This window comes from Amblyraja radiata, chromosome 1, assembly GCF_010909765.2.
Source record: "Amblyraja radiata isolate CabotCenter1 chromosome 1, sAmbRad1.1.pri, whole genome shotgun sequence".
In the NCBI taxonomy this organism is placed as follows: Eukaryota; Metazoa; Chordata; class Chondrichthyes; order Rajiformes; family Rajidae; genus Amblyraja; species Amblyraja radiata.
In genome coordinates this window covers 18983979-19008758 of record NC_045956.1, presented here as the reverse complement: position 1 = coordinate 19008758, position 24780 = coordinate 18983979, and the positions used below count along the sequence as shown (strand labels likewise).

Sequence of the window (24780 nt, the reverse complement as noted above, 5' to 3'; positions counted from 1 at the left end):
GCTCCGGGACGGTATTGTCATCAAGGGCCACAAGGTGGTCGTCCCTGCCTCGCTGTACGGCTTGTACTTCAATGCTGCCCACATGGGGCATCCCGGGGCCGATGCCACCATCTCGCATGCCCAGGAACAATACTATTGGCCGGGCATGGCAAAGTACATCAAGGCCAGGGTGGCCTCCTGTCCGGATTGCAATTCTCTTGCCCCGCATCAGCAGCGACAGCCGCTTCTACAACAGCCTGCCCCTGACATGCCCTGGTCATCGCTGGCTGCCGATATATTCGAATGGCGTGGAAAGCAGTACCTCGTGTTGGTCGACTCCTACTCGAATTGGTTCGAGGTGGACCTTCTCCCTGCCATCACCTCGGAGATGGTCATCAGTAAGCTACGCCGACATTTCGCCACGTTTGGTTCCCCGGTTCGGTTGCAGACCGACAACGGCCGCCAGTTCACTAGTGCCGAATTTAAAGCTTTCGCTGCGAAGTGGAACTTCAATCATTACACCAGCAGCCCGGAGTACCCGCAGAGCAATGGACTGGCTGAACGTGCTGTCCGCTGTGCAAAGCGCTTGCTTGAACAATCCCGTCTCTCCAATGGTGACTTCTACCAGGGTCTGTTGAACCTTCGGAATATCTCCAGGGACAGTGCAATGCGATCCCCTGCCCAACGCCTCATGTCCCGCGTTATTCGCCCTCCGATGCCGATCGCCCAGCAGTCCCTGGTGCCCAAGGTCCTACAGCCTGCTGCTGTCCAGCAACGGATTGCTCAGAAGCACGAAATCCAGCGCCGCTCACACGACAAGTCCTGCCGCCCTCTATCCCCACTGCTGCCTGGCCAGGTCGTCCGCTTGCAGACGTCTACCGGCTTCTCCCGACTCGCTACCGTGGTTGGGGTCGACAGTTCACCACGGTCGTACTTGGTGGACTTTGAGGGGACTATCTACCGGCGTAGCCGCCAGGACCTGTTGGCGGTCAATGAGCCTAAACCTCCTCCCGCGGTTCCTTATACCCCTCCTTCGTGTGCCGATCCCTCCCTCATTAACTTACCCTCTGCCCGCTGTATGCCCCGGTCGGTCCGCTTGCCTCGGTCTCCTCCCTCTGCTCTACCAGGGTTCGCCACTCCGGCCCGGTCGTCCCCTGTCAGGTCTTCTCTTTCTCCGACTTCTGCTCATTCAACCCCTTCTGTTTCACCTGGTTCACCTGTGCCTCTCGGTTCTCCTTTCAAGCCGGTGTCTCCGCCCACCTTCTCTCTCCCTCCTGTTCCTGTTCCTCCTCCTCTTTCGGGTGGGGAGGGTGAGGGTGCTATGCGCACTAGCTCGGGTCGGACTGTTAAGCCTCCAGCTCGCTACGGAGACTTCGTTTAGATTTGCAGGTACTGTATAACCAACCTGCCATTGCCGTAACTTTGTTTAATTTTGTAAGGGAAAGGATGTAGATGGTTTATGCATGCAACCTATAATGTAGCTACCTCATCACCATTAACCACGCCCCATCATATCAGTATAACTGTGATATCCTCCCCTTGTTCCTCCCTGTTGGTTCCAGCACGCCTGAAGACTAGATGCAGTCAGTGCTGGGACGTGTGTACCATGTGCTATAATAAAGGACTCAGTAAAGGTTACAGTGTGGTAGACATCACTCCTTTACAGTTTCCTTTTGAGTGAACATTCAGAGCACCTTGAACAATGAATTATGGAAGGTTCTGTAGAGTATATTAGTATCATAATTACAAGATTATTACCAATTTTATTTTCAATTATTCCAAATTATTTGTACACATTTATTCAAGAGAACGGTTCATTTTAGTTCAGGAGAGAATTTTGTTCATGCCAAAGCCGTCTTTTGCTTCCTTTCCTAATTGTCTTTAAGAAAACAACAGTGATTTATTTTTTGAAACTACCGGAGTCTATGTGGTAAAGGTACTCCCACAGGGTAATTCATGATTTTTAAATAGAACCCACAAAAGATCGCATGTGATCCAAGGAGATGTAGCTGACTGAAAAGAAAATTGGCTTCATGCAAGGAAGCAGAGGGTGATGGTGGACGTTTGTTTTTCAGACTGGAGGCCTGTGACCAGTGATGTGCCTCAGTGGGTCCGGTGCTGGCACTATTGGTGTTTCTCATCCCTATCAATGATTTGGATAAGAACATATAAGGCATGATTAGAAAGTTGGCAGATGACACTAAAGTGGGTGGTATTGTGGATAGTGAAGATGGTTGTCAAAAACTAGCAGCATTTTGATCGGTTGAGCAGGCGGGCTGAGGATGGGTAAACATTTTGGGTAGTGGCTGCAGTGCCAGTCAAGTAAGTTTAATTGAGTTTAATTAAGGCAACATTTGACAAAACAAGTCAAGAGTATGAGCAGTAGTCCTCTCAAATCACTCAGTGAGGGCTTGCATTAAGATATGAGAACCATTTGCTGGCAAACCTGTCTTTTTTTCTTTCATGCACTTTTAGATTTCAATAAGACCAAAGGGTGGGTCTAATTGAACACTCTAATTGAAAGTGAAAGGCAAATCGTTCAAGATCATTCTAAACAAATGTATAAACGGAAATGGTACTTTGTAGCTTCAGAAGATTGTGTTTTATGAGGAGGTGATCAATGAGCACAGTACAGTGGATGTTGTCTACATGGATTTTAGCCATAGTCCAGAAGATTAAGATGCGTATGATTCATGGTGACTTGGTCATTTGGATTGAAAACTGGCTAATTCATGGAAGGCTGAGGGTTGTAGGTGTAGGGTGTTATTTTAGTTGGAGGTCTGTGACCATTGGAGTTCCACAAGATGGACACATAGATTTTAATCTATGCAGGTTTGAGGTGTTCCATTTTGTAAGGTCAAATGTTAGGAGAAACTAACTATACAGTTGCAGGCAAGACCCTTTACAACATTGATGTACAGTTGGATCTTGGTGTCCAAGTCCGTAGCTTCCTGATAGTGGCATCTCAAGTAGAGCAATTTGCAAAGAAGTTATGGTCATTGGTCAGGGCTTTGAGTATAAGAGCCAGGAAGTCATGTTGCAGTTTTATAGGATTTTGGCTGACCTGCATTTGGAGGATTGCATGCAGTCTGGTTGCTCCATTACAGTAAGGATATGGAAGCTTTGGAGTAGGTGTGGAAAAGATTTAACAAAATGCTGCCTGGATTAGAGTGTATTAGCTATAAAGAGGGGTTGAAGAAACTTGAATTGTTTAGTCTGGAACATTGGAGGCTGAGGTTCGACCTGATGGAAGTTTATAAGATTATGAGAGGCTTAACTCGGATAGACAGTCCGAACCATTTTTTGATAGTTAACTTTGGATGTGCATTTGCTGAATTAATCGGGTAAATTAAGCAAAAATTGAACATTTTATTTCCTCTTCATTTTGTCACTACTACTGAATGTGCTTTATAACTAATGGATTATTGTGAATCTAATTTACTGTATATAACTTAATGTGTGGCCGGTGGTGCATACAATATTTAAAATCACCTTAAGAATGATCAGGTGATCAGAAGGAATCTACTTTAGTCATTAATATTACTCAGTTATGCACAACATGCAGCCTGGTGTATGAGATGGTTTGGTGCAGACCTTGGTGAACAGCAAGCAGCATGCATCTCTATCGATAGTTTTCGGTTGAAGAGATCCTGTGCACAGCACTTTCATGAATAACAAGGTCAAGGAAATTACCACAGCTTTCAGTTGCTGCTTTCAAATGTAAATGCTGGAAAACGGCAGGAAGTTGGTGCAGTGCAGTTGGATTCCTTAAGAAATTCAGCATTAAAGTGTGATCAGAATGTCAGCAGTAGAAATGTGTCCATATTCTTGTCCTCTGCATTTATGCATGTCTTTCAGAAGTGATTTAGAATGTCAATCTGCTCCATCCTCCACCTCACACACCACACCCCCCTCACAAAAAGATCATAAATCAATGGATTAACTACTTTGTTGCTTGAAATCAGGGCATGAGATTTATGTTGAGCTTCCCTGTAAACAGGATGATTGAATATTTTATTTCATGATTGTTAACTCTTACCGTGCTGCACTCCCTCAGCATTACACTGAAGTGTCATAGTGATACAGTGTGGTAAAGGGCCTGTCCCATTATACGACTTTACCCAAGAGCTCTCCCGAGTTTAAAAAAAAATCTAACTCGTGGTAAGTACGTAGATTGTGCGTAACGGGTACGTCGGAGCTGGGGACGACTCTTAGCGGCTTGTAACGCTAATGGCAGGTACTCGGGAAACGCGGTAAGCTCGTGAAGTTTTTTCAACATGTTGAAAAATGTCCACGAGAGCCCCGAGTAGCTGCGAGCGCCTATTACCGTAATTCTCCGAGTTCGAATCAGGGGAAGCTCGGGAGAACTCTTGAATTATCTCGTACAGTGGGACAGGCCCTTAACAGGCCCAACTTGCCCACACCGGCTAATATGTCCCAGACATACTAATCTTACCTCCCTGCGTTTGGCCCATATCCCCACTTCACCTCAAACCTATGTTCTCTGGTCCTCGATTCCACTACTATGGGCAAGAGAATGCATCTGCCAGATCTATTACTCTCATGATTTTGTACATCTCTAAAAGATCACTCCTCATCCCCCTGCGCTCCAGGGAATAGAGTCCCAGCCTACTCAACTTCTCCCTATAACTCAGACCCACGAGTCCTGGCAACATCCTCGTAAATTGTCTGTACTCTTTCCAGTTTGACAACATCTTTCCTATAACATGGTGCCCAGATACTATAAATGTGGAGGAAGGAATTGCAGTCTGAAGAAGGGTTTCAGCCCGAAACGTTGCCTTTTTCCTTCGCTCCATAGATGCTGCTGCACCCGCTGAATTTCTCCAGCTTTTTTGTGTACCTTCGATTTTCCAGCATCTGCAGTTCCTTCTTAAACAAAGGAATTGCAGATGTTGGTTAACATCGAAGATGTACACGAAAGGAGTAACTCAGCGGGACAGGCAGCATCTCTGGATAGAAGGAATGCATGATGTTTCAGAGATAAGGAAGTGTAAGGTATGAACACAAGACATCAATGGGGACAAAGTTCAAGGAGATTATACAATAGATCATTGTAGTTAGGAGAAGGTGACAACAATGCATACAGAGATAAAATTTAATCAGGGGGAGAGTCAGATTGGTCGGAGAACTAGGAAGGTGGAAGGTTGGAGAAAGAGGGAATGTCAAGGGTTACTTGAAATTTCTTCTTAGGCCCCCTTCGGTCATGGCTGACCTTGGGTGTCTCCAGGGTGCTCTTCCCTATATGGAGGACGCCTGTGCGTAACTTTGTTTAACATAGGGAGACTGGTGCACAGACAGCCACTCCACGGTCCTTGACAGATCTGGATCCAGTGGCATGGAGAAAAGAGACCCAGTGGCCTGGAGAAAAGAGACCCTTTTCTGCTGCAGCCTTCATCCACCTTCCTAGCTGTTGTGACGCTCCACTAAGGTCTGCTATCGTCCTCCGCCTGTTCCACTGTTGAGGTCTTGGTTGGATTGCTCTTTGTCAGAGACCTCCCCCTTGACATTACCACCATGGGTGGCCCTACCAGGAGCATAGCTCCAGACGGCATCGCTCTCAGGATCTCAGGTCCACACAAGCTTCTCCACCACGACAAGGTGACAATCCACGGAGAAAGAAATTAGAGAAGTCAATATTCATACCGCTGGGGTGTAAGCTGCCCAAGCGAAATATGAGGTGCTATTCCTCCAATTTGCTCTGAGCCTCACTCTGACAATGGAGGAGGCCCAGGGCAGAAAGGTCAGTATGGAAATGGGAGGGGGAGTTCAAGTGTTTAGCAATCGAGAGATCAGATAGGTTTAGGCGGACTGAGCGGACTCTAAATGCGGCCTCATCAATCTATATTACTAAAAGTCTGATATTGACCACTTCCTGTTCTGTATATTGATTTTAGAAAAAACGCTGCCACTTACGGCTGTGATTTTTGGTCAGTCCCCCTGCGCTGTGCAGGACAAGAGGATTTTTACCATATATGAAAAATAAAAGAGTTATTAGTGTTTAAAAAATGTTGAGATTCTCTCTCCTGTCAATCATGCCATGAAGGGAGGGGGGAGGGACTATAAAACCCGGAAGTGTGGGCGTGGCTCAGACTGTAAGATGGGGGAGGGAGAGGTCACGACTCGCTGTCTTTAGTGGCCTCGCACCCGGCTTGAAATGGTATGAAACTGCACTTGAATTTGATGCCCTTGCACCCTGCTTGAAATGGAATTTCATGGAATAGCCTTGAGTCAGCTGCGAGCCCACCAGCCCTGAGTGAGTGAGCTGCCAGCACAACAGGCTTGAGTGACTGAGCCGCCAGCCCAAGAATCCATAATGTCCATGACTAGCCCTCTGGAAACCAGTCCCTTCAGCGCACAACACCCATACTAGCGCTCCAGAAAGCCCCCCCCCCTTCCCCCACTGGCCACCAATATTGGAATTGGTGGAGAGGTGGAATATTGCGTTGGGGGACCAGCCCTCCCATGTGATGCTGGGACCCAACGGGTCCCACTTAGTCTAGTGTCTTATATAACTGCAACATGACCTCCCAACTTATATATTCTCTGCTGAAGTCACGTGCTGAAAAGTGTATCAGGCTCAGACCACACTTATTCTGATTCATAAGAGACTTTTAAAGAATGCGGGTGCCGATGTCTGTGCCTTATTTCTCTTGCATATGGTGCTGGGCCTCTGAATGGGCTGGGAGAATTTTAAATGAGTGATAATGAATAAATTGTAATATATTTCCAAGTCAGGATGGTGTCCGAACGGGAGGGGTATCCCGTTCCGCATTACTGTTCTTTGTTCTTCCTGGTGGTTATAGTTGCAAGTTTGAGATATATTGTGGGACCAGTGTAGTGCAACTGTGATGGTATTTTGTGGCTGACATCCACTGCAGCTCCAGTGTACTTGTGTGAATATTTAGGAGGTGCAGTGCATGGCTGTTAATTGATCTGCCTCTCACACATGCTGGTAAGTGTCTTTGGTGAGCTCATCCAGGCAAATTGAGAGTATTCTGTCAGCTCCTGACTTGTAAATGCTGGGAGGCTTAATGGTGTCAGGAGGTGAATCATGTCTGCAGCATACCCAGCCTGTGACCTGGTCTGATGGCAATAGTATTTATGTGGCTCTGTATCAGTTTGTATCTAAATGTTGTATAGGTTTTACTACATGCTGACTTGCATTCCTACATTTACTGAAAAGATGTGAATACAATAGAACAATGTACAAACATCCCTATTTACGATAGCAGGAAGATCATTTTTGAATTCCAGCATCTTAGCCTTGGCACAATGCAGAGCTGGCAGGACGCAGCATGATGTGGCATCGAGAGACAAATGTAATTATTTCCTTCTAGCATGCTGCTCAAATTCTTAGAAATCACAGGAGGGAAGTACTGAAATTTTGATTTTAATTATTTAGTTTCATGGTTTACTTGATATGAATATTGAAATAATGTTGATGGATTGCTGATGTGCATTCTTTGGCAGCCATATGTGTCAATAAATCAAATTGCTCACTTTTGATTTGTGAAATAAAATAACACAGCCAGCTGTTTGGTTATTATTTAGTGACAGTGCTGATGAACCTGGTAGGTAATGGAGAGGCTTCTGGTAGTCAAGAGCTACTTGTGGATTGTTAGATCACTGCCCTGGTGTTGCGGTCCTATTCTTGAGGCAAGTCACATTCTGCTTTCATTGGTTCTAGTGTACAGGTTGTTGATGATGGGAGTGGAGAGACGAGTTTGTGCTTGGTGATGGAACCATCATAATGTTGAATGCTGATATAAGAGGCTATCTTGCTAAGTGGATGTGAAATTTGATTAAAAGATATGGCAGTTAGTAAATCCTGACAAACTTGTTAAAACACATATTTGTTTGGAATTGAACAAATGCATAAGAAAAGTTCTTACCTAAAGGGAAAATTAACAGGGTATTTGGTTTGTAATATGGCTAAAAAGGAAACTAAATTCAAACATGAGGAAGAATTTCAGCACCAGTAAAATCCTGAAGGATTTTGATTGAAATCTTGGATTGACAGCCTGGAAACTGGCCCTTTGGCCCACCGAGTCCACACCAACAACCATGTTGATCACTTGTTCACACTTGTTCAATGTTATCCCACTTTTGCATCCATTCTGTATACAATAGGGGCAATTTATAGAGACCAATTAACCTACACATGTCTTTGGGATGTGAGAGGAATCTGGATCACGCAGAGGAAGCACACGGGGTTAGAGGAGTAATGTGCAAACTCCACACTGACATCACTCGAGGTCCAAATCAAACGGATTCTCAGGCGCTGTGAGGCAGTGTTTCTACCAGCTGCGCCACAGTGGCAAAATATGTGAAAACACTTTCTCAAAACCTTTTATGGATTAGCATAAAGGAAAAAACTAGCTGAAGTAAATGTGGGTTCCTTACACACAGATATAGATGCACAGTGAAAATTTCAATGGGGTGTGAAGAAATTGCAATGCTAATAAACAGATATTTTATATCGGTGTTTATGGTGGAAGACACAAAAAGAAAGAAATAAAGGTTGCCGTGAGAAAATTACTTTTAAATAGAGCTGGCAATTGAATGCGACCAAGCTAAATGATGTCATGGGCTTAATGGTGTATGTCCAAGGTTTAAAAATATTTATGGTAGCATCTTGCTTTTGTTTGAGGTAGTATCTGGCAGAGTAACAATGAGCTAGTAGACATAGTATTTGGGGATTTTCAAAACACGTTTGCTAAGGTTCTGCCTTTGAGGCTATTGCTCATAATCAAGAGTTATGATATAAGGATGCTAGTGTAGATTGAGGATTGGTTTACAGTGTGAAAATCGGATAGTGTCAATTTTTGTTTTGCAGGGCTGGAATAGTTTGGGTCTTGAGCTTCTATCATGTATAATCTCTGCTGATGACAGATGGGGAAGTGAGCTGTGAGGCAATAAAGGCAAATTAACAGAAGCAACAAATGACAGATTGAATAGAATGTAAAAAAATGTGGTTATTCATTTTAATAGGAACGATTAAAACACTTCAAAAACACTTCAAAAGATTCAGAAACATGAGACAAGTACAGAACGGGGCAGTAAGCGTTTGATCTTGACATGACAATGAGATTAAAGCTAGATAATATTTTTGAACAGACTTATAAATGTCATTTAGTATATTTGAATTGTTGACTTCATCAGAGTTAAGAGGAGGTATTCAGAGATTGGTTTCCAAGCTATGCAGACTTGAATAGATCAGGAAGTTGTATTATTGGAAATGATTTTGAACAATGATTCAAAATTATTAGTTTTGTTCAAATACTTAATTATAGAACATCAACTACAGTCATCAGTGATCATGCTCTAATTCTGGAAGCAACATGTAAGCCAAAACAGACATTTTACCTCTCACGCCACAAAGTTTAAGTTGCATGCATTGTGAATATTGGGATGCCCAACTGATTTTTATGTACCATTCAAAATGCTATTTGTTGCATTCAAATGTCTATGGAACCAGTTATGGACAGTTACAGTGAATTAGGAGAATTATTACAAGAATTTTAGGAACATGTATTGTCTTCACATCAAATAACAACTACGAATGTTGCGATGTGGCTTTCTGGCATGTTCCAGCATCTATCCTTCAACTACCCCTCCCATTCCCAATCCGACCTCTTTGTCCTGGGTCTCCTCCATTGCCAGAGTGAGCAACACCGGAAATTGGAGGAACAGCACCTCATATTTCGCCTGGGGAGTCTGCATCCTGCAGACATGAACATTGAATTCTCCCAATTTTGTTAGCCCTTGCTGTCTCCTCCCCTTCCTCAGCCCTCGGGCTGTCTCCTCCCATCCCCCAGCCCTCGGGCTCCTCCTCCTCCTTTTTCCTCCCTTCTTCCCGCCACCCCCTATCAGTCTGAAGAAGGGTTTCGGCCCGAAATGTTACCTATTTCCTTCGCTCCATAGATGCTGCTGCACCTGCTGAGTTTCTCCAGCATTTTTGTGTACCTTCTATCCTTTTTAATGTGGGTAAGAATAAAGAATTTCATTGCAATCTGTGTATATGACAATACACCCATCTGATCGGTATCAACTGTTGTATCAGGAAGAACATTTCCCAGGGCTTACTTATTGTATGATTATCAATATAGTACAAAATAGACTGAACATAAGTTGATAACATTTAACATTGTAAGATATGCATAGAGTACAAGATAATTGTATATATTCTCTAGTGGTGTGTGGATCATCAACAGAAAGATCCAACTGGATCCAAGGATCAGCATTTCAGCTTCTGAGTTGCTGCATTACAATACAATTATTTACAATGAACTTAACATTGAATTCAACAATTTCAGATGACCAGCCTTTCCAGTTTACTATTGAACTGTTGTGATGGAAAGTTTAGTTTAGTTTAATTTATTGTCACGTGTACCGGGGTACAGTGAAAAGCTTTTGTTGCATGCTAACCAGTCAGCGGAAAGACTGTGCATGATTAAAATTGAGCTATCCATGATAACAGATACATGATGAAGGGATTAACATTTAGTGCAAGATAAAATGCAAGATCTCCAATGAGATAGTAAGTAGCTCAGGATCGCTCTCTAGTTGTTGATAGGATGGTTCAGTTAACAGCTGGGAAGAAACTGTTTCTGAATCTGGAGGTATGCTTTTTCATCCTTCTGTACCTCTTGCCTGATGGGAGAGGAGAGAGGTGACCAGGGTGAGACGGGTCCTTAATTATGCTGGTGGCCTTGCCGAGGTTGTGTGAAGTGTAAATGGAGTCAATGGAAGGGAGGTTGGTTTGTGTGATGGTTTGAGTGGTGTCCACAATTCTCTGCAATTTCTTGCAGTCGTGGATGGAACTGTTCCCAAACCATACTGTGATGCATGCCAATAAAATGCTTTTTTACAGCACCTGTGGACGTGGTGAGAGTTGTTGGGTTGTTATTCATGAAACATGAATTCTGCTTCTTTTTCCACACATGCTGTGTGCCCTGCTGAGTATTTCCAACATTATTTATTTTATTACATATTTCAAGCACCTACAATTAAAAAAAATAATTTTCAGTTCTTTCATAATGGGATTTGTTTTACTAATATTTTTTATTTAGCCAGACTGGAGATCCTGAGTACAGCAGACCAATGCTTTTCTGGCTGAAATCACCTAGATCATCAGAAATCCTATAATTTTATTGACTACTCATCAGTTTTACTATCTGTACTCATGAGGAAGTAGTAGAGCTTCTCCTGTTTTGAGTCTTTTATGTTCTTTCAACAAACATATTCCTTTTGCAATTGTTGCAATTGTAATTTTTTTCTTGAGCAACAGAGATCTTTGACAATTCCTTCGCTCCATAGATGCTGCTGCACCCGCTGAGTTTCCCCAGCAATTGTGTGTACCTAGAGATCTTTGACAGTTGGTTTTGGAGTAGTATTGCTTTCTAGTCTGTGGAATTCTCTGCCACAGAAGGCAGCGGAGGCCGATTCACTGGATGTTTTCAAGAGAGAGTTAGATTTAGCTCTTTGGGCTAATGGAATCAAGGGATATGGGGAAAAAGCAGGAACGGAGTACTGATTTTGGATGATCAGCCATGATCATATTGAATGGAGGGCTCGAAGGGCCGAATGGCCTACTCCTGCACCTATTTTTCTGTTTCTATGTCTCTAACGTGCACACATTCATTAAATATCCTATTGTCTTACATGTGTTTCCAAGGATGACGAAATCTGCCATCCTTTATCTTGGAAATAATTAGAAAATATAAAGAATTTATGTATAAATATATTCAGAGGTGTGTCCTATTCACCCAAAATCTTCTGGTGAAAACCTTTTGTTCAAACCTCCAGTTACATAAACCAATATTGCCTATTGTAACAAAAATTATGCAGTGGTTTTATGTTGTAGAATAGTAGGACGGTAACGTTTAAGATTCCCAATACATCTTATCAAATGCTGCTACCTAAAGAGAAGGAGGTAGTTAGCAAACAAGCCCAGTGCAAATTATAGCTCTAAACAAACCAGCAGAAAGTAATTGGTACCTGTGGTGCAGTGCTTAATTGAGTCCAGCAGAATCTCTGGTGCTCTGCTGAACCAGTGCCTGAAAATAGTGGTAAAGCATTAATCTGGCCTTAGTGTTTAAAGCATTTTATTTGTTCCTGGACTTAAATCTGAAGTTAAGACGTTTGGTACTTTGCGTCGTGTGTCAATAATGATAGAATTGTTTCTTCTTGCTAATATTTGCAGGAATAGAATATGAGGCCCCATCTTGTCCAGTGCTTTGTGTGCTTTTTAAGTTTGTTGTCTGGATCTTATTTGGTAAAGTCTTTGGCTTGCATTATTTTATTGGCTTACCCAAATGTAAAATACCAAAATTATTTCAAGAATATGTCAAACACTCTGTCTATATGATCATGTGTTTAATTGTGAGGCAATTTGATTGAGATGTTAATCGATTTACTCATTGACCAAAATACAAGGTTCAGATAAAAGACCAAATTATATCAGGGAACTTATTTTCAGCACTCATAGAAAGGATGAATTGGTATACATTTTAGACAATAAATAGGGCACATTTGAAATTTTTGTGACAAATTTGGAATTTGCATTGTGTATGGCAGTAATTGTAGGAAGTAAAGCAAATGCAGAAACTAGGTGAAGAAGTTAAATAGTATGTGGTAGTTCACTTAATGCTAATTCTTTCTCAGAATTTTAAATAGCAGAGCAAAACTAATAATACAGGCCAATTGATGGTTTAGTGACTGAATTTAGAACATTATTTTAAATTTGAACAAAAATGGTTAAAAAATGAACCAAAGCAAAATATCAAGCTGATTTTTTTCCAGAACCACACTAAAGATCAAGTTGCTGAAACATTAGGTTTTTAAAATGGCAGTACAGGTGCACAACCTTTTATCCGAAAGCCTTGGGACCAGACACTTGTCGGATTTCGGAATTTTTCGGATTTCCGAATAGAAGATTTTTAGCGTAGATTAGGTAGGTAGCGCGGGCGGCTTGAAAAGTCTGGAGCAGCTGCCTCCTCCCCGGAGACCGGGGAATCATTGCATAAATGTTAGTCAGTTAGTTTGGAGGGATTTTATGTGGTGGGGGGGGTGAAGGGGGAAACTTTAATTCTTAGTCCCCTACCTGGTCGGAGAGGCGGGGAGCGGGCAATGCCTTACCGGGTCGCCGTGCAGTAAGCTACGGAGTGCTGTGGCCGCCGACTCCCAACATCGCGGAGCTGGGGGCTGCGGGCGTCCGGCCGCGGTTGGAGCTCCGACCCCGGCAACTCTACCCCTGGCTGCACGGCGCTCCAAATCCAGCGCGGCCCGCGGCCGGACGCCCGCAGCCTCAGCGCCGCGATGTTGGGAGTCGGCGGCGTCGCAGCGCTGGGATACCAGCGGGGTGTGGGCAATGCCTTACCAGGTCACCGTGCGGTAAGCTCCGGAGCGCTGTGGCTGCGGGCGTCCGGCCGCGGGCCGCGCTTGATTTGGAGCGCCGCGCAGCCAGGGGTAGAGTTGCCGGGGTCGGAGCTACAACCGGCGCCGCCCGCGGCCGGACGCCCGCAGCCCCAGCTGGGAGTCGGCGGCCACAGCGCTCCGGAGCTTACTGCACGGCGACCCGGTAAGGCATTGACCGCTCCCCGCCTCTCCGACCAGGTAGGGGACTAAGAATTAAAGTTTCCCCCTTCACATAAAAGCCCTCCAAACTAACTGACTAACATTTAAGCAATGATTTACAGATGTTTAAGTGTCTCCCCGGTCTCCGGGGAGGAGGCAGCCGCTACAGTAGTACAGACATGGGTTGACCGTGGGTCGTTTCGGGTCCAGTTTGGCGCCAAACGCGAGCTTTGGTGTGCAGACGACATCCTGGAAAAAATGGCCGGTTTTCGGAGTTTTTCGGTTTCCGGAACTCCGGATAAAAGGTTGTGCACCTGTACATGCATAAAAATAACAAAATATGTGATTTCAAAAATAATGCTGCTATATTTAACAAACTGCCGGAGTGCATTTCCTGCGTAGCATTTGTAATCAGTGTCTTAACTTTTTTTACTTTAAAGGCTACAGAGAGTGAGGCCGGGGAAATGGATCTAAGTGGTTTGCCAGAGACTGCAGTAGATTCTGAGGATGATGACGATGAGGAAGATATTGAGAGAGCATCAGACCCATTGATGAGCAGGGACATTGTGCGAGATTGCCTGGAGAAAGATCCCATCGATAGGACAGATGATGACATTGGTGAGTTGGTGTTGAAATTAACAATGATATAAATTTGTCGCTCTGCAGGGAATAGAGGGATATGGATTATATGCCGGCAGATAAGAGTTGGTCTTGACATCATCTGCGGCACAGGCATTGTGGGCTGAAGGGCCTGTTCTTGTGCTGTACTGTTCTATGTATTGCAAGACCTTTGTCACTTCTAAAGTGGAGATTACTGATTATGATTACCTATTCTAATTGCTAAAATTCATGTCTTAATGTTGTGCCTTTCAAAAGTCTAACAAAGTTAACTCTTACCTTTGATAATCAACTTATAATGTTTCTTTATCATTGTCTCCATGAACTTAAGTTGAACTTAGATGTCACTTTGATTTTTAAAGGGTCTCCAAGAAGATATGTAATAATAAAGTAAATAACATGCTATAGTTCTTGAGCAGTATACAGTAGACCTTCGCAATCAGAGACATATATAAAAGATTTCGGTTATAGTAGACCGAGGCGTCTGTTTGTGGTTGCGGATGCATTGGGTAACAGAAAGATGGTGGCGGGAGAGAGCGAGCAGGGCAAGACTTTTGAAGAGTACTGCCTTGGGCACGGGTTTGCAGCGGCTGCCACAAAGCGAGATACAGTTGCAACGCGCGCCACTGCACCTGCGTTGCTCTGGAAACACATGCCTCGATCACCTGTTAACGGTGCGAGGCTCCCATTTCACCGCCTCCCTTTTCTGGCAAGTTACCCAAAGAATACTTTCTTAGTATGTTGGGCCTATGATTTAGACAAAGGAATTAAATGTAACCATTTCCAAGTTTGCGGATGGCACAAAGCTGGATGGAAGTGTGCGCTGTGAGGAGGATGCTTTGAGGCTGCAGGGTGACTTGGATAAGTTGGGTGAGTGGGCAGATGCATGGCAGATGCAGTATAACGTGGATAAATGTGAGGTTGTCCACTTTGGTGACAAGAACAAGGAGGCAGATTATTATCCGAATTGTGGCAGATTAGGAAAAAGGGAGATGCACCAAGACCTGGGTGTCCTTGTACATCAGTCACTGAAAGTATGGCGGCAGTGAAAAAAGCAAAAGGTATGTTGGCCTTCATAGCGAGAGGAATTGAGTATAAAAGCAAGGAGGTCCTACTGCAGTTGTACAGGGCCCTGGTGAGACCGCACCTGGAGTATTGAGCGCAGTTTTGGTCTTCTAATTTGAGGAAGGACATTATTGCTATTGCGGGAGCGTAGGTTCACCAGATTAATTCCGGGATGGCGGGACTGATATGACGAAAGAATGGACAGACTGGGCTCATATTCACTGGAAGGATGAGAGGGAATCTTATGGAAACATATAAAACATTTAGGATGAGAGGGGATCTTATGGAAACATATAAAATTATTTTGGGATTGGACAGGCTAAATACAGGAACATTTTTCCCGATGTTGGGGGAGTCCATAACCAGGGGTCACAGTTTAAGAATAAGGGGGTGACCATTTAGGACTGAGATAAGGAAAAACGTATTCACCCAGAGAGTTGTGAATCTGGAGTTCCCTGCCACAGAAGGCAGTGGAGGCCAATTCATTGGATGTATTCAAGATTTAGCTCTTAGGGATAACGGAATTAAGGGATATTGGGAGAAAGTAGGAACGAGGTACTGATTCTGGATGATCAGCCATGATCATATTGAATGGTGGTGCTGGTTCGAAGGGCCGAATGGCCTACTCCTGCACCAATTTTCTATGTTTCTATGTTAGTGCCAGTGTAATACACAAATAACAAGCTGACACCAGATTTTTAAGGCCCCAAAAAATCTGTCAAATTGCTGCATTCCACTTGGCATTCAGAGTCCAACCTCACAGAAATTTCCCGGTATGGCACTGGGGAATGGTCTCTTTATTTTTGGTACAAGATCCAATTAATTTTGATGGGGATTATAAGGCAAAAAGGAAGGGAGATGCACTACTTTTTAATTACTTTTTTCCTTTTGGTTTTTTCATTTTTAATTACTTGTTTACTTTTGGTTTCATGTTTTTCAGTATTGGTAAGATTTTAGATGGTCAATTAATATTTTGTATAGATGGTTCTACTACAGTTATGCGACAGTTGTGTTTTGAAGAAACTATAAAAAAAGTGTTATGAAATAATTGTGTTAATGGGGGAAAGGGGGATAAGGGATGAGAGTGTCAGAATCTTTAGTCTTTAAGTCTTTTCAATATCAAAGTTTACAGCAGCAATAATTTTTTGTTGTTGTTACTTTAAAGGCTGAATGTTGCATTGTTAACTAGAGTGTCAATAATTGCGGAAGTGTCAATCGTAGCGATCGCTATGTCTATGGCCATCTGTGCTTAAAGTAGCAGCTGTGTTTTTAAGGGACAATGGTATCTGATTACTGTGTTGAGGTTAAATGGAAACAGCCCTAATGCTGTTTAAATTCAATACTTTTTTCTGGTTGCCAATTTCCAAAGTAACTTTGAAATGGTTCTAAATTTGGTGGTGAATCTGTGGAATACTTTACCACAGATGGCTGTGGAGGCCAAGTCGGTGGATACTTTTAAGGTAGAGATAGATAGATTCTTGAGTAGTACAGGTGTCAGAGGTTATGGGGAGAAGGCAGGAGAATGGGGTTAGGAGGGAGAGATAGATCAGCCATGATTGAACACGGAATTGACATGATGGACCAAATGGCCTAATGTTACTCCTATTCCTTATGACCTTATGACCTAAATTCCCGTTCAAAATTACATTATAACTAATTTGGCCCATGTAATGCAAATAGTGTCCCTAATTCAACACTTGCGTTATATCCAATTTGTGTCATAACAGAACTACCTGCAGTTGTATTTTAATTTGAAATATTGTTAAATAGTTTATAGCTCATCACTAACAGTTGGGGCTTTGTCTACTGTCAAAACTTTGAGGGGTATTTTGAAGACGGGGCTTCCTCGCCATGAAGCCGGTCTAGGTAGATGTGGGTGCAATAGGATCCATGGGAGCAATTCCTTTGGTTGGCAGATCAGTGAAATATATCCTATTAAGCTTCCTGAGTTAATAGCATCCATTGGAGTTGGTGGGTAATGTCCTTAGGAGTGATGTTCTTTTGTCTTATTGTACTCCAGTTGGAGCCCTTCTCAGGCTGAATCAACTAACACAGCTAAAAACACACAGTTACCATTGTCTGGCCTTCAAAAATGTTGCAGAAGAAATATAATGATTTTTCTGATTCAAACATATAATTTGCAATCAAAATATTCATTGTGCTCTACATGAAGCCAATTCGGTCCTATAAGAATTTCCATGTGAGGACAATGTACAAGCTGAATTTAAAGGGACTGTAAGAGTTCGTTAGTCCAAATAGCTGCTGAGCTCTTGTTTCCAGATGTATAAATTGATGCCTTTGTTTTTCCATGCAGAACAATTATTGGAATTCATGCATCAGCTCCCAGCTTTTGCCAACATGACAATGTCTGTCAGAAGAGAGCTTTGTGCTGTGATGGTGTTTGCAGTGGTAGAGCGGGCAGGCACCATTGTGCTCAATGATGGTGAAGAGGTGTGTATTTTCATATCAATTTGCTGAATTTTTATTTCTAATTTAAGAAATAGAAACATTGTAATGTCATGCTTTAATTCATATATATATTTCTTCTCATAAGATAAATCTGAAAACCCTCTCTATTTTAGTTAAATTTGTCGCCTGTTTAATCAAAAATATAAGTGCATTTTTGTAACATCTTGCCTCCATCCCTTTTGAATGTAAAAACTTATTTTGAAAACTTGCATTTTGGGAAATGACTATTGTAAATGATCAGTTGATTTTTTTGCATATGGTTCCATTTTGATTTTCAAATGGAAGTGATTATTGAAATGAATATTGGCAGTATAGTGAAGAGTGAAGAAGGCCATCTACAATTACATGGGGATCTTTATTGACACTGGACCAATGGCCACAGAATGGCAGTTGGAGTTCAATTCAGACAAAAGCAAGGGGTTGCATTTTAATAGGACAAACCCAGGTCAGGGCTTGCACAATAAATGGCAGGCTCTGGGGAGAATTGTGGATCAAAAATACCGAAGGATGCAGCTGCAAAAAAGTGGCAAAATAGGTGGACAGGTTGGAGATTTGGAGTACTGTGTACTGTTCTGGTTACTCTGCTATAGAACTGATGTCATTAAACCAGAAACTGCGAAATAGATTTATGAAGATGTTACTGAACGAGAGGCTGCGATAGGCTAGGTCTTTTAATGAGGTGACTTTATGTAAGTATCTAAAATCACAAAGGGCATAGATAAAATGAATAGCCACTAACCTTTTCCCAGAATGAAGTGGTCTAAAACTGGAGGGTATAGGTTTAAGATGAGAGGGGATAGGTTTAAAAGGGGGCTGAGGGTCAACTTTTACACAGATGGTGCTGCGTTAATAGAACAAGCTGCAAGAGGAAGTGGTAGTGGCAGTTACAACATTTAAAAGATATCCGAACAAGTACATGGATCGGAAAGATTCAGGGGAATATAGTCTTTTTGGCTGGGTGAGTTGTGCCTAAGGGCCTGTTTCTGTGCTGTATAGCTCGATAGTTTCTCAGTGCATATTTTGCAGCAGAGAAGGATGAAGCTAAGAGTGGAGTGTCAGAAATAGAAGAGGATAATAGCAGTACCAGAAAAGGGCTGAATAGAGAGTTAGAACAGGATAGGGCAAAGAGGAGGAACTGTAGAATTAGGGTGAGGCTTCGGCACAAGGCCAGATGATGATAATAGCAAAGTACAAAGATTTTTTAAAGGGATGAAGTCGAGAGTGGAGGTTTAGAAGAGGTTGACATTAGGGCAAAGGCGGATAGTGGAGGCAAGATGGAATGTCTGGAAAAGGGCAAACCAAAGCACAAGCATGATCGAGCAAAGTTGACAGAGGAATCTCAAGAGAGTGAATAAGACTGTTTGTGGACAATTGTCAAAAAATGATGAGAGCCACATGTAGAGTATTAAATAAAGAATGCCATGAACAGAGAATTAGAAGAGAGCTGAGGGCAGAGCACTGGAATGGATCAGTGCTAGAATGGGCTGAATGGAATATGGGTTGAAAAAGGATGAGGTAGAATGCAGACTGTCAACAAACGATAAGTTCACGAATGGAACAATGGAAATGTACAATGATGAAACTGCAAAGTTTAAAAAAGTTGAGACTTATTCTGTAAAGTTAGAATGTGATAATGCTGGTATTAGGATACTGGTAAGGACAAGACTGCCTATGACACTGAACCACTGGCTGCTCCTCAACAAGCTCCATGATATGAGAAAGGACTTCCACGACCAACTGATTAAACAGTTACTGGAAAACAGACGCTTCTATGTTGAGCTAAATGATAAAGGCAGCAGATGGAGGAAACAAAAGAATGGCGTATCTCAAGGCAGCGTCCTTTCTCCGGTGCTGTTTAATGTATACACTAATGATCAGGCAGTGTTCCCAGGGACGAGAAGCTTCATTTACGCTGACGACCTTGGCGCAGTTGACGCAGCCCAGAGCACTCACATAGATGAGGTAGAAGCTACCCTCTCATCAATCATCCTTAGACAACTTGACAAACTACAAGGACAACCAACTGAAGGCAAACCCTGCTAAGACCCAAGTTAGCCTGTTCCACCTTCGTAATAGCAAAGCTGGGAGGATGCTGCCCTTAACATGGAATGGTGTCCCTTTGAGACACTGCGACTATCCTGTCTACCTTAGGGTCACTCTGGACCGAACCCTCTCCTTCAAGCAACACATCGAAAGGGTGAAGGGCAAAGTGAGGACAAGGAACAGCCTCCTACGCAACCTGGCAAACTTGTCGTGGGGTACCAATGCATCCACACTGTGCTCAACTGCCTTGCGCTATGCTACTCTGCTGCAGAGCATGCTTGTCCTGTTTGGGCGAGATCATCTCATGCAAAGTAAGTTGATGCCGCCCTTAATGACAGCTGCAGATGCATCACTGGCTGCCTAAAACCAATAGATGTGGATAGCTTGCATGTCTTGGCCAGTATTGTTCCACCAGGAATCCGCAGAACAGTTGCCGGTAGAACTGAATGTAGTAGGCAAGTTGTGGACACCCGCCATTCCTGTCACTCCCATCACCAGGCCCCAAAGCAGCCGAAGTCGAGGAAGAGCTTCCTTCACACAGTCCAGCCACTGTCAGTCTCGTCAAGCAACCAGACTAGCCTTGTAGCAAAATAAATGCAGTGAAAATCACTGATGCCAATCCCAACCAAGGAACAGCTACCACCTGATCACACGTGTGATTGTAAGACCTGAAATCACTCAATAGGCTTTGCACGGGGATGGGCCGATGCAAGACCAATATGTGCAAATGGGGCTATGCAGATGCGGCAGACACAGAATGTGAATGTGGAACATCTGTACAATCCATGCCACACCTACTAAGATGCCCACTTCTTGGTGAACAATGCTGCCTGGAAGATCTAGCGGTGGCAAACGAGAAGGCTGTCCACTGTGCAAGAGCCTGGCCAAACATTTGAAACATAGATGATGGACACGAAGGAAGTAAAATACAAAGTCAAATATGGAATGTTAGATAACAGTGAAATTAAGAGTAATAAGTGTAAAGGTAAAGTCCAGAGCAGGCAGTTAGGAAAGAATGAGGCCAGGAATCAAGTATGTAGACAATAGACAATAGGTGCAGGAGTAGGCCATTTGGTCCTTTGAGCCAGCACCGCCATTCAATGTGATCATGGCTGATCATCCCCAATCAGTACCCCGTTCCTGCCTTCTCCCCATATCCCCTGACTGCGCTATTTTTAAAAGCCCTATCTAGCTCTCTCTTGAAAGCATCCAGAGAACCTGCCTCCACCGCCCTCTGAGGCAGAGAATTCCACAGACTCACCACTCTCTGTGAGAAAAAGTGTTTCCTCGTCTCTGTTCTAAATGGCTTACTCCTTATTCTTAAACTGTGGCCCCTGGTTCTGGACTCCCCCAACATTGGGAACATGTTTCCTGCCTCTAGCGTGTCCAAACCCTTAACAATCTTATATTTCAATGAGATTCCCGCTCATCCTTCTAAACTCCAGAGTGTACAAGCCCAGCTGCTCCATTCTCCCAGCATATGACAGTCCCGCCATCTCGGGAATTAACCTTGTAAACCTACGCTGCACTCCCTCAATAGCAAGAATGTCCTTCCTCAAATTAGGGGACCAGAACTGCACACAATACTCCAGGTGTGGTCTCACTAGGGCTCTGTACAACTGCAGAAGGACCTCTTTGCTCCTATATTCGATTCCTCTTGTTATAAAGGCCATTCACTTTCTTCACTGCCTGCTGTACCTGCATGCTTACTTTCATAGACTGATGTACAAGGACCCTCAGATCCCGTTGTACTTCCCCTTTTCCCAACTTGACGCCATTTAGCCTTCCTGTTTTTGCTACCAAAGTGGATAACCTCACATTTATCCGCATTAAACTTCATCTGCCATGCATCTGCCCACTCCCCCAACCTGTCCAAGTAAAAAGGACAGGTTGGGGGAGAGATAGAAAAATTCATAGCCAAGAGTGGAGCATGGGGAAAGGATGAGGCTAAGTGTGTTCCTTTATTAAAGAACTCCACTACAAATAGAGCTTTTGAAAAATGCAAGGACTGAAGCAGAATATTAGTAAAGGATTGAGCCAGGAAGTGGCAGCAAGAAAAGGACAATGTTGAGGGTGTGGTATGTTGGAAAACTGGGACTTATTCAAGCGTGTGAAAAAAAAAGGATTTGAAAAGAACAAGGTAAGAGTGTGCCGTTACAAAAAAATGTCACCATCCTGAATACAGCTTTTTGGACAATTGAGGAAGTGGCTATTTGAAGATCAGAATCTCAGACCAAGCTCAACACTATGGCATAAAGGATATCAGTGATTCCTATCTTCCTATATGGTTCTGAGATGAGGATTACTTGCAACAGGCATCTCCAGGCATTGGAAAAATGGCACCAATGCTGTTTCTGCAAAATCCAGAATCCAAAATGGCCAGAATGATAAGACAGCATTCTCTACCAGAGAATCTGCAGCATTCAGGCTCTTTTTACACTCAGTGGCTTTGTTTGAGCAGGCCATATATTTCACATGCGGACACAATGAAGATATTACCAGGGAAACTAAGGAAAAGATTCAAAGTTGTGTTGAAGCTTCCTTGAAATCCAACATTCCAACCAATTTGGTTAATTTCCTGCCTGTGTTTGCTCACAATTGAAAATGTACACTTAGGGTGGAATTGCAAATTCTAAAGTCCAGGTATTGTGAGCACTTGAGGCTCCTTCATATGTAATTAAAGGAGCACATCACCTTCCAAACCATCTACCCGCCTGCCCTTCCGGCTGTCTGTCAAATAAGGTTCCTACATTGACTTCTTCAGCCACCTCAGAACCCACTGGACTGGAATGGAAGCAACTCATCAGCAATCCAGAGCAACTGCTCAAGAAAATGAGGAAACAATGAGTGGAATGCCTGGAAGTAGCATGGACCAGAGCATGTTGTTAGATAGGAATGGGCGAATATTTGAATAGAAGCTGAGGGCAGGAATTTCAACAAGATTGAGCCAAGAGTAAAGCAATTCGGGAAGGAGACCAAAATTGCAGCACTAGTGAATGATGGACGGAGTGCCAGAAAAATGCAGTGTCAGGAGTCGATTAACAATAAGGCACACAACATTAAAAAAGTTTGAGGCCAGTGCAGGGAGTTGAGGATGAATCTAAACTCATGGAATTAGAAACGAACAGGGTCAGGAATGGAGAGTAAGTAAAATTAATGGCAAAATGTATTTTGAGAGTTAGTAAATTATGAGGCCACGATGGTGCTATTAGAAAAAGATTGGTGTAGGCATTAAAAGAAAAGATGAGACCTGTAAGTAAAGGACAAGGTCATTAAAACAGTGCTGGAAAAAGCCGCAGAGCAGATTGTCGACAAAGAATGAGACCGAGTGGATGACAATAGAAAATATAGAATCTTTGAGTGGAGAGTTAAAAAAGGAGGAAACCAAAAGTGGAATGTTCGTAAGTTACAACACTGAGAGTACAAGGTCACTAACTGGTTTATAGATAAACAGAAGCCAATGGATGTGAGCAACATTGAAAAAACTACTGAGTAGCATTTCATAAACGCATTGTATTTAGAACTGAAAGTCAAATTATCATATATAGATTGGAAAAATAGATTTAAAAGTAAAAATAGTGTAATAAATTCGCCCCTTACTCCTGCTCTACCACACTATAAGACAGTAGTCAATCATTCTTTGGCTTTAGCACCACTTTCCAGCCCAATCCCCATAATCCTTGACAAGAGGATGCAAGAAAATAGAAACAGGAAAAGGCCGTGATAGCAGATCTATGATAGCCTCATCTCTTCTCCTGTGCCTTCTCCACACCCCTCCATTCCTCAACCTATGAAATATTTATCTACCACTTTAAATACTTCGAATGATCCAGCTTCCAGCACCTACTGGGACAGGAAATTTCAGATATTCACACATGATTATCTGAAGAAATGTCTGTGTACCTCAGTTTTCATTGACTGACCTGTTATCTTCTTGTTAGGTCCATTTGTTTAAGACTCTTCCACCCATGAAAGTATCCAAATATCTGCCTTGTCCAACCTTTGCACGATCTCATATGTTTGAAATAACCTCACCATTTAAATTCCAAGCTGTACGCGCCCAAATTATTATATTTCCTTCGGTAGATCAACCCTCTCATTCCAGGAGTTGGCCTGGCAAATCTCCTTTGTACTGCCTCCAAAGTTACTATTTGTTTTTTTGTTTGGGAGAACAAGACTCTGTGGCTTATTCCATATGAGCTTGTACAATTGCAGCAAATCTCCTTATTTTTAAATTCCAACCCTTTGCAATGAAAGCCAGAATGCCCTGTGGTTTCTTAACTACTTGTTGCATCTGCCTGCTAGCTTTTTGTGATTCATATAATAGAGCATCTAGATTCCAGTATACTTCACTCACTTTCAGTCTCTTTCCGTTTGGATAATAATCTTTTGATTTTTCATACCAAAGCGCATGACCTCACTTTTCTGCACATTACACTCTGTTTACGTATTTGGCCCACACCATCAATGTATCTATATCACATTGCAGAATCACAATACCCTTTGATCTATTTTTGTACATTGACAATTTTGTAAACCTTACATACAGTTCCTTCCTCTAAATTATTAATGTAAATAGTGAACAATTGCAGACCAAGAACTGATCCCTGTGATTCTTCACCAGTTACCCCCTTCCAGTCTGAAAAGCACCAATTCCTTTTCAACTTTATTTTCTATGAGACAGGCAGTTTGCAATCCATTCTAACATGCTTCCACCAATACCATGGGGTTCTAATTTATCCACCGGCCTCTTATGTGGGACTTTTTCAGATGCCTTTTGGAAATCTCAATACACTACGACATAGGTTATTCTCAATTGGCTCTCCCTCTTACTTCCGCAAATAATTTGTGTGAATTTGACAAGTATGATTTATCTTAGATTCCCCTGCACACCAAATGTATTTTGATTTTCAGCATGTTCCATTTCTTGGGATAAAGAAATCCCAAGAATGTATAGGTTAGTATGGGTCCAAACAGTGTTTCTCATCAGACAGCCCCTTTTTCATC

At 42.9% G+C, this 24780-nt stretch overlaps 1 protein-coding gene across 1 annotated transcript in view; it reads left to right on the top strand.

The window, feature by feature from the left end:
* The window catches only part of LOC116977448 (rap guanine nucleotide exchange factor 6-like), a 220081-nt gene extending 202342 nt beyond the window's left edge, over positions 1-17739 (top strand). Inside the window, exons 8-9 of the mRNA XM_033028304.1 lie at positions 14019-14196; positions 17576-17739. Coding sequence (XP_032884195.1) covers positions 14019-14196; positions 17576-17739 — 342 coding nt within the window. The remainder of the gene's footprint in view (positions 1-14018; positions 14197-17575) is intronic.
* The last annotated feature ends 7041 nt before the right edge of the window (positions 17740-24780 follow it).